A 15,009-nucleotide genomic window follows, 5' to 3' on the forward strand; every position below is an offset into this window, starting at 1 on the left:
CAGGATTTACCCCAGTCTGCTGACATGCAAGCAGAGTAGTAGATTTTTGTAAAAAGCTTTTATAATTGTAAAGGACAATGTTTTATCAACTGATTGCAATAATGTACATTTGTTTTAACTATTAAATGAACCAAAAATATGACTTATTTTATCTTTGTGAAAATATTGGACACAGTGTGTTGTCAAGCTTATGAGATGCGATGCAAGTGTAAGCCACTGTGACACTATTTTTCTTTTTTATTTATTTATAAATGTCTAATGATAATGTCAATGAGGGAATTTTTAATCACTGCTATGTTGAAATTGTAACTAATATTGATACTGTTGTTGATAATATTCATTTTTGTTTCACTACTTTTGGTTTGTTCTGTGTCGTGTTTGTGTCTCCTCTCAATTGCTCTGTTTATTGCAGTTCTGAGTGTTGCTGGGTCGGGTTTGGTTTTGGAATTGGATTGCATTGTTATGGTATTGCTGTATATTGTTTTGTTGGATTGATTGATTAATTTAAAAAAAAAAAAAAAAAAAATTAATAAAAAAAAAAAAACGATTTTAAAAAAATGAGAATCGATTCTGAATCGCACAACGTGAGAATCGCGATTCGAATTCGAATCGATTTTTTTCCCACACCCCTAATGTTTATGCTTCTTATACTTCTTATCCAGGTGCGTTTTTATGTAGTGACCAATTGGAAGCAAACTCGCTATCCATCCATCCATCCATTTTCTATTGCTTGTCCTTTTTGAGGTCGCGGGGGGTGCTGGAGTCTATCTCAGCTGCATTCGGGCGGAAGGCGGGGTACATCCTGGACAAGTCGCCACTTCATCACAGGGCCAACACAGATAGACAGACAACATTCACAGTCACATTCACACACTAGGGACCATTTAGTGTTTACCTCACTATCTTAAAATAGAAAAAATGCAAAGCAGGAAATGGATTCAAGTGGCCTTTGGAAGTTTTGGTGCAAACTAAGTGAAGATGGATCTTCTTTTATATGTCACATGCTGTCAAAAGGTAAGACCTTCAACACGTGCTTGCCCAGACAACCACATACTAGCATTAATATGTCAATATTATCTATTCTGTCTTATATTCACAAACATTTACGTTTTTGTGCTGTTTATATGGTTACACCTTTGATGTATGTAAATTAAGTTATATTGTTTAAAACAGATCTGGGCAAATTAAGGCCCGGGGGCCACATGCGGCCCGTTAAGGTTTTCAATCTGGCCCGCCGGACATGCCTAAATATTTTTTTTAGATGTTTAAGATGGAAAGTGTAGCTGCCATTATGATGTGCAGTCATGTTTTCTAATCACCGTAAGTCTTCAACTATACGAAGTGATTCAATGGTTGGAATCTGCGCTTATGGCTGATATACCAGTTACTATGGTAATCTAATTAGTTACTATGGTCATCTAATTAGTTACTATGGTCATCTAATTAGTTACTATGGTCATCTAATTAGTTACTATGGTAATCTACGTCACAGCAGCTCAGACGAGGCACCAAGCAGTGTGGGTGGGAAGCGTTTCCACAGACGTGGAAGGAGATTTTCACAACAAAGTTCTACAGCTTAGTGATATACCAGATTGTAGGTGGGTTTATTTTGTACCCTTCTCGTTCATATTTCACTGTTTGTTGCATTTTTGTTGCGTTTCAGTTGATTGTAAAATATGTCGATCGAAAGGGGGTGTGACATTCATATTTTGTCAATATTCAGTGTTTTATCGTTCATAGAAAAATGTAAAATTACATTACATTTTTTAAGGCGGTCTGTCATAACGTTTTTAGCATTCAATCAGACATTATTGTGAGGTTTTGTATTAGTGTTCCTAAAAATAGATATACCGGCCCCCGGACACATTTTTTTCTCTAAATGTGGCCCCCGAGTCAAAATAATTGCCCAGGCCTGGTTTAAAATGATATGTACAGTACTTGACTGATCGTGATGTGTCCCGAAAGCTGGTTTTATACTGCTACACTTTTGCATTTTGCACTTTAGCATTGCAAACAATGTTCAAACTAAGACATGCTTGTATTGTATTGTATTTTCCTGAGGGAACTCTCCTGAAGGAATCAATAAAGTACAATCTATCTATTGTTTAGTTTATCAGGACAGGTACTGAAAAATGACTATTACCAATTGCTGTGCGTTTTACTTGGCTAATTTCACTACGTGTCAGTTACAATATTGCTTATCATGTGACGAACTGGCGCCTTTTTATGTGTGGACTTCATGTTCATTTTAAAAGTGATGTAGTTACCACTCCACGTCACTTGGTGGCGGCAGCGTTAGTCTCAGTGGCACAAGAAGAAAGCCGGAAGTAGTGTGTTGACAAGGCGGGCTCGACGATTGAATTGATCAAATGTTGCATGAACTGCTAGTTTGCTTTTTGCAATGATGATCTGCCAACGACCAACGTTTATGTATTTTTAATTGAAGACTATGCATTGGTGTTTTTGGTTGAATGACACCATTATGAGGCGAATTTATGAAATATATGTTTCGCCGCTTCCTATTGGACCGACGTGAACCACGTGACCATTAGACGCTGGACAAACCGGCAACAATTCCGTTCATAAAAAGTATTAACATCATTCAAAACAATGCAGTCATTCATAAACTGCATGGTTGTTGTTTGGTGTGTTGATACGTGACGTCATCGGTATTTAGTGTGTGTGTAACCGTCACTTGAGATTGTTGTGTGGGGAATGACGTCCCCCCTTCTGACTGTCTTACGGCATCGCTTCTCGGCCTTTTGGCTAAGATCAAGTGTAGTATCTGTTCTTATCAGTTTAATATCTGATACGTCCCCTATCCGGGGACCATATATTAAATTGATTTTTGGAATAGGGAGATGGAATAGGGGCTTGCTCCGTCCACTCCACGCATCGACCTGGTATTGCAGTACCTCCAGGAACGGTGCACCCCCTCTACTGGTGAAAACAATTACTCAGAAACAACATCACTCTTACCGCAAATTAAGAGATAACTGTATGTGTGTTATAGAATATCAAGTTCATGATTACACCCCTTGAATAACATGCCGAAAACTTACTGCGTAGTAAGGAGTCGTTCCCTTAAAAGAGCCGATTTAAAGACTGGTTCATATATATATATATAAACATATATTTTTTTCAGCAAGTCTATTTCATCAAGGAAACAATGATGTGTGGCAGTAAGAAGATTAACGTTTTGTCAATAAATATAAAGGTGTCATTACTCCAATATAGATGGACGTTATTAATGTAATGATGTATGGATGGTGAGAATTATTTTGAAATATTGATAATAAAATAATTTTACTTTGGTTTCCAAATTTGTAAACATTCCACGAGATGGTGCCATGTTCTCATTCTTTGACAGTGACGTCACTATGTTACGCTTTACCCATGGTGTATATGTTTTTATGTCAGTTTTTGGTTTTTAACGAGAAAAAATATGAATACATAAGCAGGAGTCCCCAAACTACGGCCCGCGGGCCGGATCCGGCCCCCCAACATCCAAAATCCAGCCCACAGGAAGTCCCAAGTTAAAAATGTTTTTTTAATTAATTTATTTTTTTAATCTTTCCTTTCTAATCCATTTTCTACCGCTTGTTACTCTTGGTATCTCCTAGCCGCTCAGGCAAATCATATTGTCTAAAAATGAATTTTCCCATCGATACCATAACAATGTTAAATGTTGATGAACATCAAGGTTAATTGATGTTAAATGACAAAACTGATTATAAAGACAATGTATATATATATATATATATATATATATATATATATATATATATATATATATATATATATATATATATATATATATATATATATATACATATATATATATATATATATATATATATACATTAACAGCCTGGCCCCCGGCCAAATTTTTTTAACCCAATGCAGCCCCCGAGTCAAAAAGTTTGGGGACCCCTGCCATAAAGGGACATGGGGGAATTTTATTTTATTTTTTTTCTAGACATGTATCTCGTGCGCACGAGAATTTTTTTATAAAGTTATAAAAAAAATAAAAATATAAAAAAAAAAATATATATATATATATATATATATATATATATATATATATATATATATATATATATATATATATATATATATATATATATATATATATATATATATATAATTGATTTATTATTATTTATTTTTTTAGACATGTATCTCGTGCGCTCGAGAAACTTTCTTGTGCGCAGGAGATACATGTCTAAAAAAAAAAACAACAATAAAATAAAATTATAAAAAAATAAAATTCCCCCATGTCCCTTTATGGGCTCCGTATGTATTCATATTTTTTTCTCGTTAAAAAACAAAAACTGACATAAATTACATATATACCATGGGTAAAAAAAATAAATAAATAAAAAATTATTAAAAAATACATTTTCCCCATGTCCCTTTAGGGCAGGGGTCTCAAACTCTATTTACCTGGGGGCCACTAGATGCAGAAACTGGGTGAGGCTGGGCCGCAAGAAAATATTTCTTAAAAAAATCTAACATGCACCCTTTAATGAATTCACCTTATTTGAATGGCTATCCCGCCCTAGCAACATACTTGCCAACCCTTACGATTTTTCCGGGAGACTCCCGAATTTCAGTGCCCCTCCCGACAATCTCCCGGGGCAACCATTCTCCCGAATTTGTCCCGATTTTCACCCGGACGACAATATTAAGGGCGTGCCGTGATGGCACTGCCTTTAACGTCCGCTTTTTCACCATACAATCAGCGTGCCGGCCCAGACACATGTTGTATGAGGGTACTGCAGACACACGTAAGTGACTGCAAGACATACTTGATCAACAGCCATACAGGTCACACTGAGGGTGACCGTATGAACAACTTTAATACCGTTACAAATATGCGCCACACTGTGAACCCACACCAAACAAGAATGACAAACACATTTCGGGAAAAACATCCGCACCATAAGACAACATAAACACAACAGAACAAATACCCAGAACACCTTGCAGCCCTAACTCTTCCGGGCTACAATATACACCCCCGCTACCACCAAACCCCGCCCCCCCCAATCCCGCCCACCTCAACCGACGCACGGAGGGGTGGGAGGGTTAATGTGAGGGGGCGGGGGGGGCTGGGTTTAGTGGTAGTGGGGGTGTATGTTGTAGCCCGGGAGAGTTAGGGCTGCATGGGATTCTGGGTATTTGTTCTGTTGTGTTTATGTTGTGTTACGGTGCGGATGTTCTCCCGAAATGTGTTTGTCATTCTTGTTTGGTGTGGGTTCACAGTGTGGCGCATATTTGGGGTTGGTATGACGCTGTCAAGCGGCATTCATATAAAACTTGCGTGCCGCACTAACATAACATTTTTATATTAAGGTGCGGGCCGCAAAATAACGTCTCGCGGGCCACGTGTCTGAGACCCCTGCTTTAGGGGCTCCGTAAATACATAACATTTATACATCACTTTTTGGGAAGCTGGCAATTTTTTACCTCAACTTATTTTTTTGTTTTAAAATCTGACACTGTAGAAATAATTATGTAAAGTGATGTTAGTGCCAGTCACTAACCCATCTCAGAGATTAATTCTAATAATATTGATAAGACATTACTCCTAGCAATGTATATTATTGATTTATTTTTTTTCCAAATAAAAGAGTGAGTTATGTAAACTTACTTATGTAAAATCCACAAAATATCAGTAGTAAGTTGTTGCTATGTGGTCTATTACCATTGTTGGTATTTTGTCTATTACCATTGTTGGTATATTCATTATTCCTACATTGTTGATACAAATTATTGTTACAGTGTAATAACTATTGTTACTTGTGGTAATGCCACTATGATACAACATCTGTATTATAATCCTTGAACAAAGTAACAGTGAAACTCATGTGAATAATCACTGAATGGAGAACTGGGGGTGGGATTAAATAAATTATCTTCTTCCCACTCCCTTTCAGGCAAAACTTGACAATCATGCATTACATACTATACATTACCTTTTGCACTATATTAATTTATATTATGCAGTGTTTCCCACACATTCATTTATTTGTGGCGGCCCGCCACGAAATAATTATGTCCGCCACAAATTAATTTTTTATTTATTTATTTATTTTTGTCCTGTTCAGCTTCTCAGGCAAATCATATAGTTGATGTAGATGCCCATATAGGCTGTTCAGATTTACTTTACAAAAGAGAAGTGTAGGATACTTCTCTTGTTGCCTTATTTGTATTTGACCACTACTGTTTTCTGTTTATTTGTTACTGACAGAGGCAGGACACCTCTGCCTCTGTTTCACTTTATGTTGCTGGTAAATAATATGGTTGTAGTAGTAGGCTAAAGTTAAATTATTTAGTATGCACTAATTAAAGGGGCAGAGCTTTAAGAGACATTTTAGCTTTCATATTTTATAAGATATATTTTTTGTAAGAACCACAATTAATAAATATATTTCAGTGAATAACTTATTGTTCAAATCTGTATATAAATATGTACATAAAGTGTTGTAATTATATTGTAAAATGGATGGATGGATGGATGGATGGACGTTTAAAACAAAACTGTTATTATTAATTAGTAAGTATACATTTTGTGAGCCTTTTTAGAGAAAATCATATCATTGTAGTAAATTATGCAAATTACTCGGTGATGTCATGGTGACCACGCCCCCACCGCCACAGGTATCTTGGCAGTTTATGGGAAACACTGTTATGTGTTGTCAACTTTGTACTTTTTTTGTTATTATTATTTTTTATGTCATTGCCTGAAATAAATAAATAAATAAAAAATTAAAATGAAAAATGAAGTGCATGGAAATTATAAATGTATGATTCGGGCAGCAATGATCTTAAAAGTTTAAAGTGGAAACAATGAGAATACAATATATTTTGAAACTTTTTTGGGAAGCTGACATTTTTTGTTATTCCATTAAACATTGCCAGTGAATTATTTAAACAAACATAAATATCTCTGTGACAATAAATGTTATGTAAAATCAAAAAGTTTGATTTCATTGAACTACTCACCCCCAAATCCTCCACACTACACCCCCGTGTTTGAACCTGACAGTAATTTGTTGTGAGCTCATGCACTGTGTTGGTTTTGTTCTTGGAACAAGGTGATGTTCATGCACGGTTCATTTTGTGCACCAGTAAAAAAACGTAACTGTCTTGAATTTCAAAAAAATATATATAATAATATTTTTCACTAAAAAAGGGTTCGGTGAATGAAACTGGTGGGGTTCGGTACCTCCATCAAGGTTAAGAACCACTGTAGTACACCGAGTAGTGGAGTTGCCAGATTACGTGAGTTTCAGTATTTTTGGTAAATTATTGAAAATAAAATACTTTCCCTTCAGACCCCTAATACCTGTTCATATAGTTTTTAAGTTTAATCAATTAAAGTTGTCTGGGTTGTTTATGCTCTGCTTTTGCCACAAATTGGTTCCAGCATTGCGTTATGTTTTGTGAGGGTATTCGGGTGAAATCTGGCAACCCGTTTGAACTAGCTTCCGAACTGGCTAGGTTAGCATTAGCATTAGCATGCGTGTACTTGATTTGAGTCAGTCGGACGACGACGAATGTTACAAAGAGTTGTCCACTATTATGTCTGTAAGTATCATTAATCAACTGTAACGACGACGCACATTGATAAAATATCATTCTAGCCACCGTGTTGTGTACTTTGCGTTATTTAAACCTCGTTTGTCCTAAAAATGGCGAAAAAAAGCAATCATTTAAAACGTTGGAGGCCCAGCTAGGCCACACGACTGTCGACTGAAGAATATTTGATCATTTATTGGGATCAATTGTTATTTATTTTTGGCCGGCTGGACAGATAATGTCTATTTAGGTTCGACACACTAAGACAAATGTGGTTTATTCGTCTAAGGTTACTTTAACGTTGGCTACAAATACGCGAGCTAGGAAAATGGCTACTTCTCAAAACGTACGTTTACCCATGGCAACGTATCGTTGAACTGCTCAAAGCTCATCAACTAACATGTTCTGCACTGCAAAAAGTCAGTCTTCAAAAAAAAATAATACAAAAATTAGGGGTATTTTATTTGAACTAAGCAAAATTATCTGCCAATAGAACAAGAAAATTCGGCTGGTCAAGACTTTCCAAAACAAGTAAAATTAGCTAACCTCAATGAACCCAATAATACCTTAAAATAAGTATATTCTGACTAATAACAATTGCCCTTTTCTTGGTAGAAAAAAATAATGACACCTTTTTGCTCAATATGTTGAAAAATATTCTTAAATTAAAGCTGCAAGCAGCGATGGACGGGACTGACTTTGAGGGCTCATAAAATCCAAACCGGAGCAGTAATTAAAACTCTTTATCAACTTTTAATCAGAAGGGTTCAATCTCTCTCCTCTGCTAATTTGAAGCCGACACGACAAACACGCTCAGAGGAGATAATGTTTGAAAAAAGGTGACTGTTTTTACACAACTTTTGTTTTGAAGGGGGGATTGCAAACTTCCTGTGGATTTTTGCCGGGGGTTGTCAGTGTATGAAATATAGGTCTAAGTGAGACCTACAAAGAGGTTTTTGTTTCATGTCTCTATGACATTCCTACTGGGAGTAACAGGCAGTTTTGTCTGTTTTCTTCCTAGGAGGCGCTAGAGCGCAATTTTGAGTTTTGGGGTTTGGTTTTTTGATTAGATCGCAATTTTCGCCAGTTCTGATGTGTGTGTCCAATTTGGTATGTTTTGAAGCATGTTAAGGGGGTCAAATTACAGCTCAAAGAGGCGGTGGTATAATAATAAAACACTAGAAATACAATAGGGTCCTCTGTCGCAAAGGGACTCAGTCCCTAATTAAGCAAATGCTAGTGCCATTATCTTGACATAATGATATGCGCTCGGCATCATGATTTTTTTTTTCATACTTGAAGTAAGAAATTATTACTTTAAAAAAGTAGTGTTATACTTGTGAGTGTTAATGACACAGCTTTGCAACAGTTGATATTCTAGTTTTAAGCAGGTTTTACTCAATATAGGTCATCAAATCTCAGCAACAAGATGTAATATCTTACTGAGATCATTTAACATCAAAACTAGAGATGTCCGATAATATCGGCCTGCCGATAAATGCTTTAAAATGTAATATCGGAAATTATCGGACATCTCTAACCAAAACCCTTAAAACAAGTAAAACACTCTAACATAAAATCTGCATAGTGAGAAGAATTATCTTATCAGACAGAAAATAAGCAAATATCACCCTTATTTGAGATATTTAATCTTACTTAGATTTCAGTTTTTGCAGTGTGTGGGCTAACTTTGTAAGAAACCTTTGCCCTATGCTATTGAATTGTGTTTACATTGTATTTTTATCTCTTTCAAATTGCAAGCCTTAAGTTTCACACGCAAGGATCTTCGATACCACAGGAAGGGTCTGCAGTTTGGATGACCAACTATAGGTACGTGACATCCATCCATACATTTTCTAAAAAAAAATTAAAAAATGACACCATTGCTAAGCCATAGCAACATGGTATTTGGACCATTGGGATCGGGCATAAATTAAGGGAGCTATGAATTTTTGAAGTTCAAAATTGAATAGTGTTTTTGTCCTGGATTATCCCTTTAAAATAATACAGAAATGTGTGACCTGCATTTTGGCAACTTCAAAAGCCCATATCTCCCTTATTATTTCTCATAAATGCATGAAATTAAAAGTAAATGTATTAGTTAAGTAACCCAAATAAAATTACTTAATGGAACACATTAAAAATTAGTTTATTATTTCTTAGGTCAATGGTCAACAAAATAAACAAACAGTTTTACATAAACAAACAGTTGTACATTCATACATTGAAAATGTTGCAGACCGAAAGGGTTTAGGCTGAAGTTGAACACTTATTGCGCCTAACCCTATAAACAAAGTCAAATACAAGATGAGCTTCCAAAAATTATGAAATTTCCTTTTCACAACATATTATAAATACACATTGTACACAACATAAATACTGTTCAATTATATACACAGTAAAGGCACGTGAAATATCCTTGTACACATGTTAAACCTTTGCACCAATTATATACTATATACAAACAATTATACTTCCATTATTATTTATATCCCACATTTAGTTTTTAATTAACATTGATCATAGTATTAACTACTGTGTTGATTCAAGAGTGATATATTTTTCCAAGACATTGGTCTTAAAGTGTTTTTTAAATGTGTGAATGGAACTGGAACATTTTAAGGACTCATCCTAGCTACAAAAATAGGTTGATTGGCAACACTAAATTGGCCCTAGTGTGTGAATGTGAGGGTGAATGTTGTCTGTCTATCCGTGTTGGCCCTGCGATGAGGTGGTGACTTGTCCAGGGTGTACCCCGCCTTCCGCCCGAATGCAGCTGAGATAGGCTCCAGCACCCCCCGCGACCCCTAAAGGGACAAGGTTCAAAGTCAAGGTTCAACTTTATTGTCCCCGTGGGGAAATTTGTCTTGGGCACAGTGCATCATTGCTTTCTTAACATACACAAAAACAACAGAACAAAAACACAAGCACAGACACAACCACAACCAGACAACTAACATTTAAACATCAGAAAATGGAGCTTGATAGACATAGGTGGCACTTTGACAAGCGGTAGAAAATGGGTGGATGGATAATTAAGTTGAGTAGAAACATTACAATTATCCAAAAAAAAATTCTTAACGTCTATATTTCCTGGAATTTTCAAATGGGGGTTTCAACAGAGGGTATCTTTTTCAAAAGGCAATATAAAAACAACCTTTTTACATTAAAAAAAACATTAAATGCCATTCAGAGCGAATTACTGTGCATTAAACTATCTGACCATAGTGGAGTTTTTTTTTAAATTAAATGATGACAGCGAGCATCATGGCTGCCGCCTCGAAAGGAATGATGGAATTTGCAGACAGACTTCATATTTCAGTATTGTAAAGACAGACATATATACAAACAGTACTATATATAAGTAAAGTGATATTAACTTATCTTCTTGTATATTTCTTCACGATCGTGTGATGTAAAATTTCGCGTGTTGATTTTTTTTGGTCGTCCTTTTACAGACCTGAATGTTTCGATGTCGAGGCAGTTCCGTAAAATGTGAACTATGTCATAAACCTATGTGCTCGTCAATTGGTACAAAAATAACGACGACAAATCACCTCAAACTGGGCAGTCACAAGCCGCTGCAGCAATAGAGATAAGTAGGTCAGCGGCCGATGTCGCGTACCAACCTACTGCAGAAAGTCTAGTCAAAGATCCCCAATATTATCTACTGCAGAAACGCTGGCCAAAGATCATCTAAATTCTGAATTCTGAATTAGCTTTATTGGCTAAATATGTTTAACACAAGGAATTTGACTTGGCAGACTGCGCTTTGTTCAATGTAAACAATAGATATTACTAATAAATAATAAATAGGAACATTGCGTTCTGCTGTGTTTTAAGGACTTACTGTAAGAACACTTGTCAAAGGTCCTATATCTATATGACAGGGACTATCTGCTGTTTAAAGGACTTACTGCAGAAACGCTAGTGTAAGATTTCTTACATGACAGAAACATTCTGCTGTTTTTAACCTACTGCAGAAACGCTCGCCACAGGTCCTCAAAACGACGCTGTTTTGCTGCAAAAAAAAACGCTTGTCAAGGATCTTCTGTGGGACATGAGGACTTTGAGGTTTTGAAGAACCTGCTGCAAAAAATACTAGTCAAACATCCATGAGTGCTTTGTTTTAAGAACTTTCTTTGATGTACACAAAGATCCGCTCTATCAGTGGTGTCAAACTCATATTTTCTCAGGGCCAACATGGAGGAAAATCTATTCTCATGTGAGCCGGACGGGTAAAATCATGACGTCATAACTTATAATAACGCTTCTATGTATCAACTACCTAATTTGTCATTTCCACTGTTCACTATTTTTACATTTGCATAGAAGACAATAATTTTCACAGAACTATATCAATGTGCAGTGTCTCATTAGGCTTACCGATTGGTTATTTTACTCCTGTTTGTTTTTCATTAGGTCGAGGGGGAGGAGTCGCAGCTCCTCTTTACCGTATACCTTTTGCTTAGTAAATTTGCTCGCCCAAGTATAAATGATTTGCTTGCCTAACAGAATTGCTACTGAGGCATCCGATGGACACATTTAGAACAGCAGTTTCTTTAATTTAAAAATGAAGCTCAATTTTAGACTTAGCAAACTCATCTTGCGGGCCGCATTGAACCTGTTTGGGGGCCTGATCCGGCCCGCATGTTTGACATCCCTGCTCTACATGATAAGGCTCTGTTGTTTTTAGTAACCTGCTGCAAAATGTTAGTTTCTCCTACATTTTGAACTTTACACCAGAGCCAGTCTAACGACACTCAGGGATCGTAATTGGACCATGAACCACCAGTTGACCAGCCCTGTACTAGCAGGTGGAATATTGCAGAAAAATAAAAAGTTTTGTCTATTGGATAATGATGTATTCACTCACTGTGTGCTTCTGAATGCTAGCTTGTTACCCAGCGATCAATAATAATATAATATTATAATATTTTCAGGAAGGTGACCACTCTGTAGACAATAGCAGATCTGACTCGCCAGTCCACCACAAAAAAAGAAACAGCATGGACTCCTCCAAATCTCCCAGAAGATCCAAACACTGCCATTCTCGCTCACGGTCTCGCTCCAGGGACAGAAAAAGTGAGTAATGGTCACAGCAGCATGCTTGGTTCCCCCCCTTTCTGTAAGACTTCTTAATCAATCTGCTTTCATTGTTGTTTTCAGAGAACCGGAAGCACAGACGCAGTCGCAGCAGGAGCAAAGAGGTGATTAATTAGCAGCTTCATTTCTTTGATTAGAAGCACATTAAATGTGACTTTGAAGCTCATCAGTCATAGCTGTAGTTAAATAGTAAACCAAGGTGAGTATGTTAGTCAGTAACCAGGGAATAGATGATTTGACATAAAGGTTCATTCTGAGATTTTTGTCAATGTTTGCAACCATATATTGTGGTGAAGATGAGCCATAAATATATATATATTTAGAAATATATATTTTTGTAAAATTCTGTGTAGATCACATGATAACATTTCTACAATAAATCATACTCAGCGTGCTAAAGCACGAAGATACTGAACAGAGGACCCTGCTGACATAGCAAAATAATATGTCTACCACGGGGACAGGTAACTATCTGCTATTCAAACACTCTTTTTTTTCCTGACACTTTTGGTGGAAAGAATGCAATTTACTTTTGCATCTGTTGCAGCTACAAATCGCTTTCACTGAATGTAGTTTTTAAAAATTGTATTGCAGATTTACCTGACGTCTTCCTCTTTAGTTTTGTCATGTCACGTTTACTTTTCGTGTTGGCGACTTCACACCAGATAAACATGTGGAAACGCCGGATTTTTAGAAGAGTAATAACACTCCTTTTTATTTCAGGGGTGTCCAAACTTTTTCCAAAGAAAGACTGAGGGGATATTTTGATACATTTTGTGCATTAAAGATGATAGACCCAACCCAAAGTAGCTCAATATATGTAAAGCTATCTGAAAAAACATTGACATCTTAGTGTAATACTAGGGGTGTAACGGTACGTGTATTTGTATTGAACCGTTTCGGTACGGGGGTTTCGGTTCGGTTCGGAGGTGTACCGAACTAGTTTCCACACGAACATATTAAGTAGCCGCCTCCGCTTCCTTCTGCCTCTGTCTCTGTCAGTCTTCTACACAGCACCCAGCATTGTCCCACCACACTGCACCATCTGATTGGTTACAAACAGAGCGGTAACAGCCAATCAGCAGTGCGTATTCAGAGCACATGTAGTCAGTGCTTAGCGTTTAGCAGGTAAGCATCAGGCAGCGGACTCTCCCCAAATGATAATAAACACCTCCCTTATCAACTACTAGTAACATCACTATGAGCCCGTTGACCTTCTAGAAATATAAAAGGCAGCCCAGCTCGCTCGCAGTCCTGGCTTGAGGTGAAGGCTATTTCGCTTTTAGCGTAACGTTAGCTCATTTTGCAGTGTGTGTGTGTTGCGGACAGCAAAGCCCTGTCTGTCTGTTATTTCACTTTACCTTTTTCTGTGTTGATTGAGCTGTGTTGAAGCAGCAAAAAAGGACATTATGTTAAATGAAGAGTTTTTGTCTCTAATAGTTGATATAATAATGTAAGTGCATCATTAAGCCTACATGAACTCCATGGTGTTCAGGGATGAATAGTCTCCTATTGCTTTTGTACCATTTTTTCAGCTTTAGTTACATTAATCATTAGTAATGCAGCAGCCTAGTTTTGAATGGCAGGGTCCCTGCTATCACATGTTGATAAAAATATAACATTTACATAATAAAAATCAACTACAGGCTTCCCAAATGCTGTAATAAATTAAGCATGACGAGTTGACTTGAAACTGTTTAATGTTCCACTTTTTATATGTAGGAAAAAAGTTTTGTCATTTAATTAATCTGAGCAACAACTTGAGGCAGTTTAATGTTGATTAACGTGGGCAGAATTATTATAGTGTTCCCAATTATAAAAGGATAAAGCCATTGTTTACAAATTTGGTAAATAAATAACCAAAAAATTTATATTTTGTTGTTTTCTTACTGTACCGAAAATGAACCGAAGCGAGGTACGTACCGAACCGAAATTTTTGTGTACCGTTACACCCCTATGTAATAGTATTTAATAATACATTCATTTTATTTTTATAATTGCCAGGGGCCAATTAGAAAACTATCTGGCCCATGTGCAGCACTTTGGCCACCCCTGCTTTAATCCATTTTAGTGCACACTGTACTTGTCATTTTCTAAAACATTATTATCGTTGTGAGGTGTAGATACCAATAAGACATTTTCAGAGTACTCCGATCAAAGAAGTGACATTATTGTCCTTTATTCCCCAAAAAATATGCGAGCAATGGATGTGAAATGAAAATGCTTTTTCATCTTGTCACATTTATTTGCATACCTTCAGCTGTGCAAGCCATGGTACTAACTCTCTTTGTTGCACTATTTTCCTGAAAGAGACAA

General features: G+C 36.5%; 1 protein-coding gene and 1 non-coding gene across 3 annotated transcripts in view; both read left to right on the top strand.

Moving 5' to 3' along the window:
* Window positions 1–15,009, top strand: part of rsrc2 (arginine/serine-rich coiled-coil 2) — a 29,513-nt gene that overhangs the window by 8,031 nt on the left and 6,473 nt on the right. Inside the window, exons 1-4 of one of the 2 annotated variants that reach the window (XM_062025790.1) lie at window positions 7,483–7,596; window positions 9,349–9,417; window positions 12,531–12,672; window positions 12,757–12,797. In XM_062025790.1, coding sequence (XP_061881774.1) covers window positions 12,597–12,672; window positions 12,757–12,797 — 117 coding nt within the window. In that variant the 5' untranslated portion in view covers window positions 7,483–7,596; window positions 9,349–9,417; window positions 12,531–12,596. Of the gene's footprint in view, window positions 1–7,482; window positions 7,597–9,348; window positions 9,418–12,530; window positions 12,673–12,756; window positions 12,798–15,009 lie in introns of those variants that run through there. The other variant, XM_062025791.1, reaches the window with a different exon arrangement.
* LOC133633012 (U2 spliceosomal RNA) lies at window positions 2,747–2,937 on the top strand. Its single transcript, XR_009821750.1, has one exon. It is a non-coding gene; the product is annotated as a U2 spliceosomal RNA (small nuclear RNA).

The sequence above is a fragment of the Entelurus aequoreus genome, linkage group LG17 (genome assembly GCF_033978785.1).
Source record: "Entelurus aequoreus isolate RoL-2023_Sb linkage group LG17, RoL_Eaeq_v1.1, whole genome shotgun sequence".
In the NCBI taxonomy this organism is placed as follows: Eukaryota; Metazoa; Chordata; class Actinopteri; order Syngnathiformes; family Syngnathidae; genus Entelurus; species Entelurus aequoreus.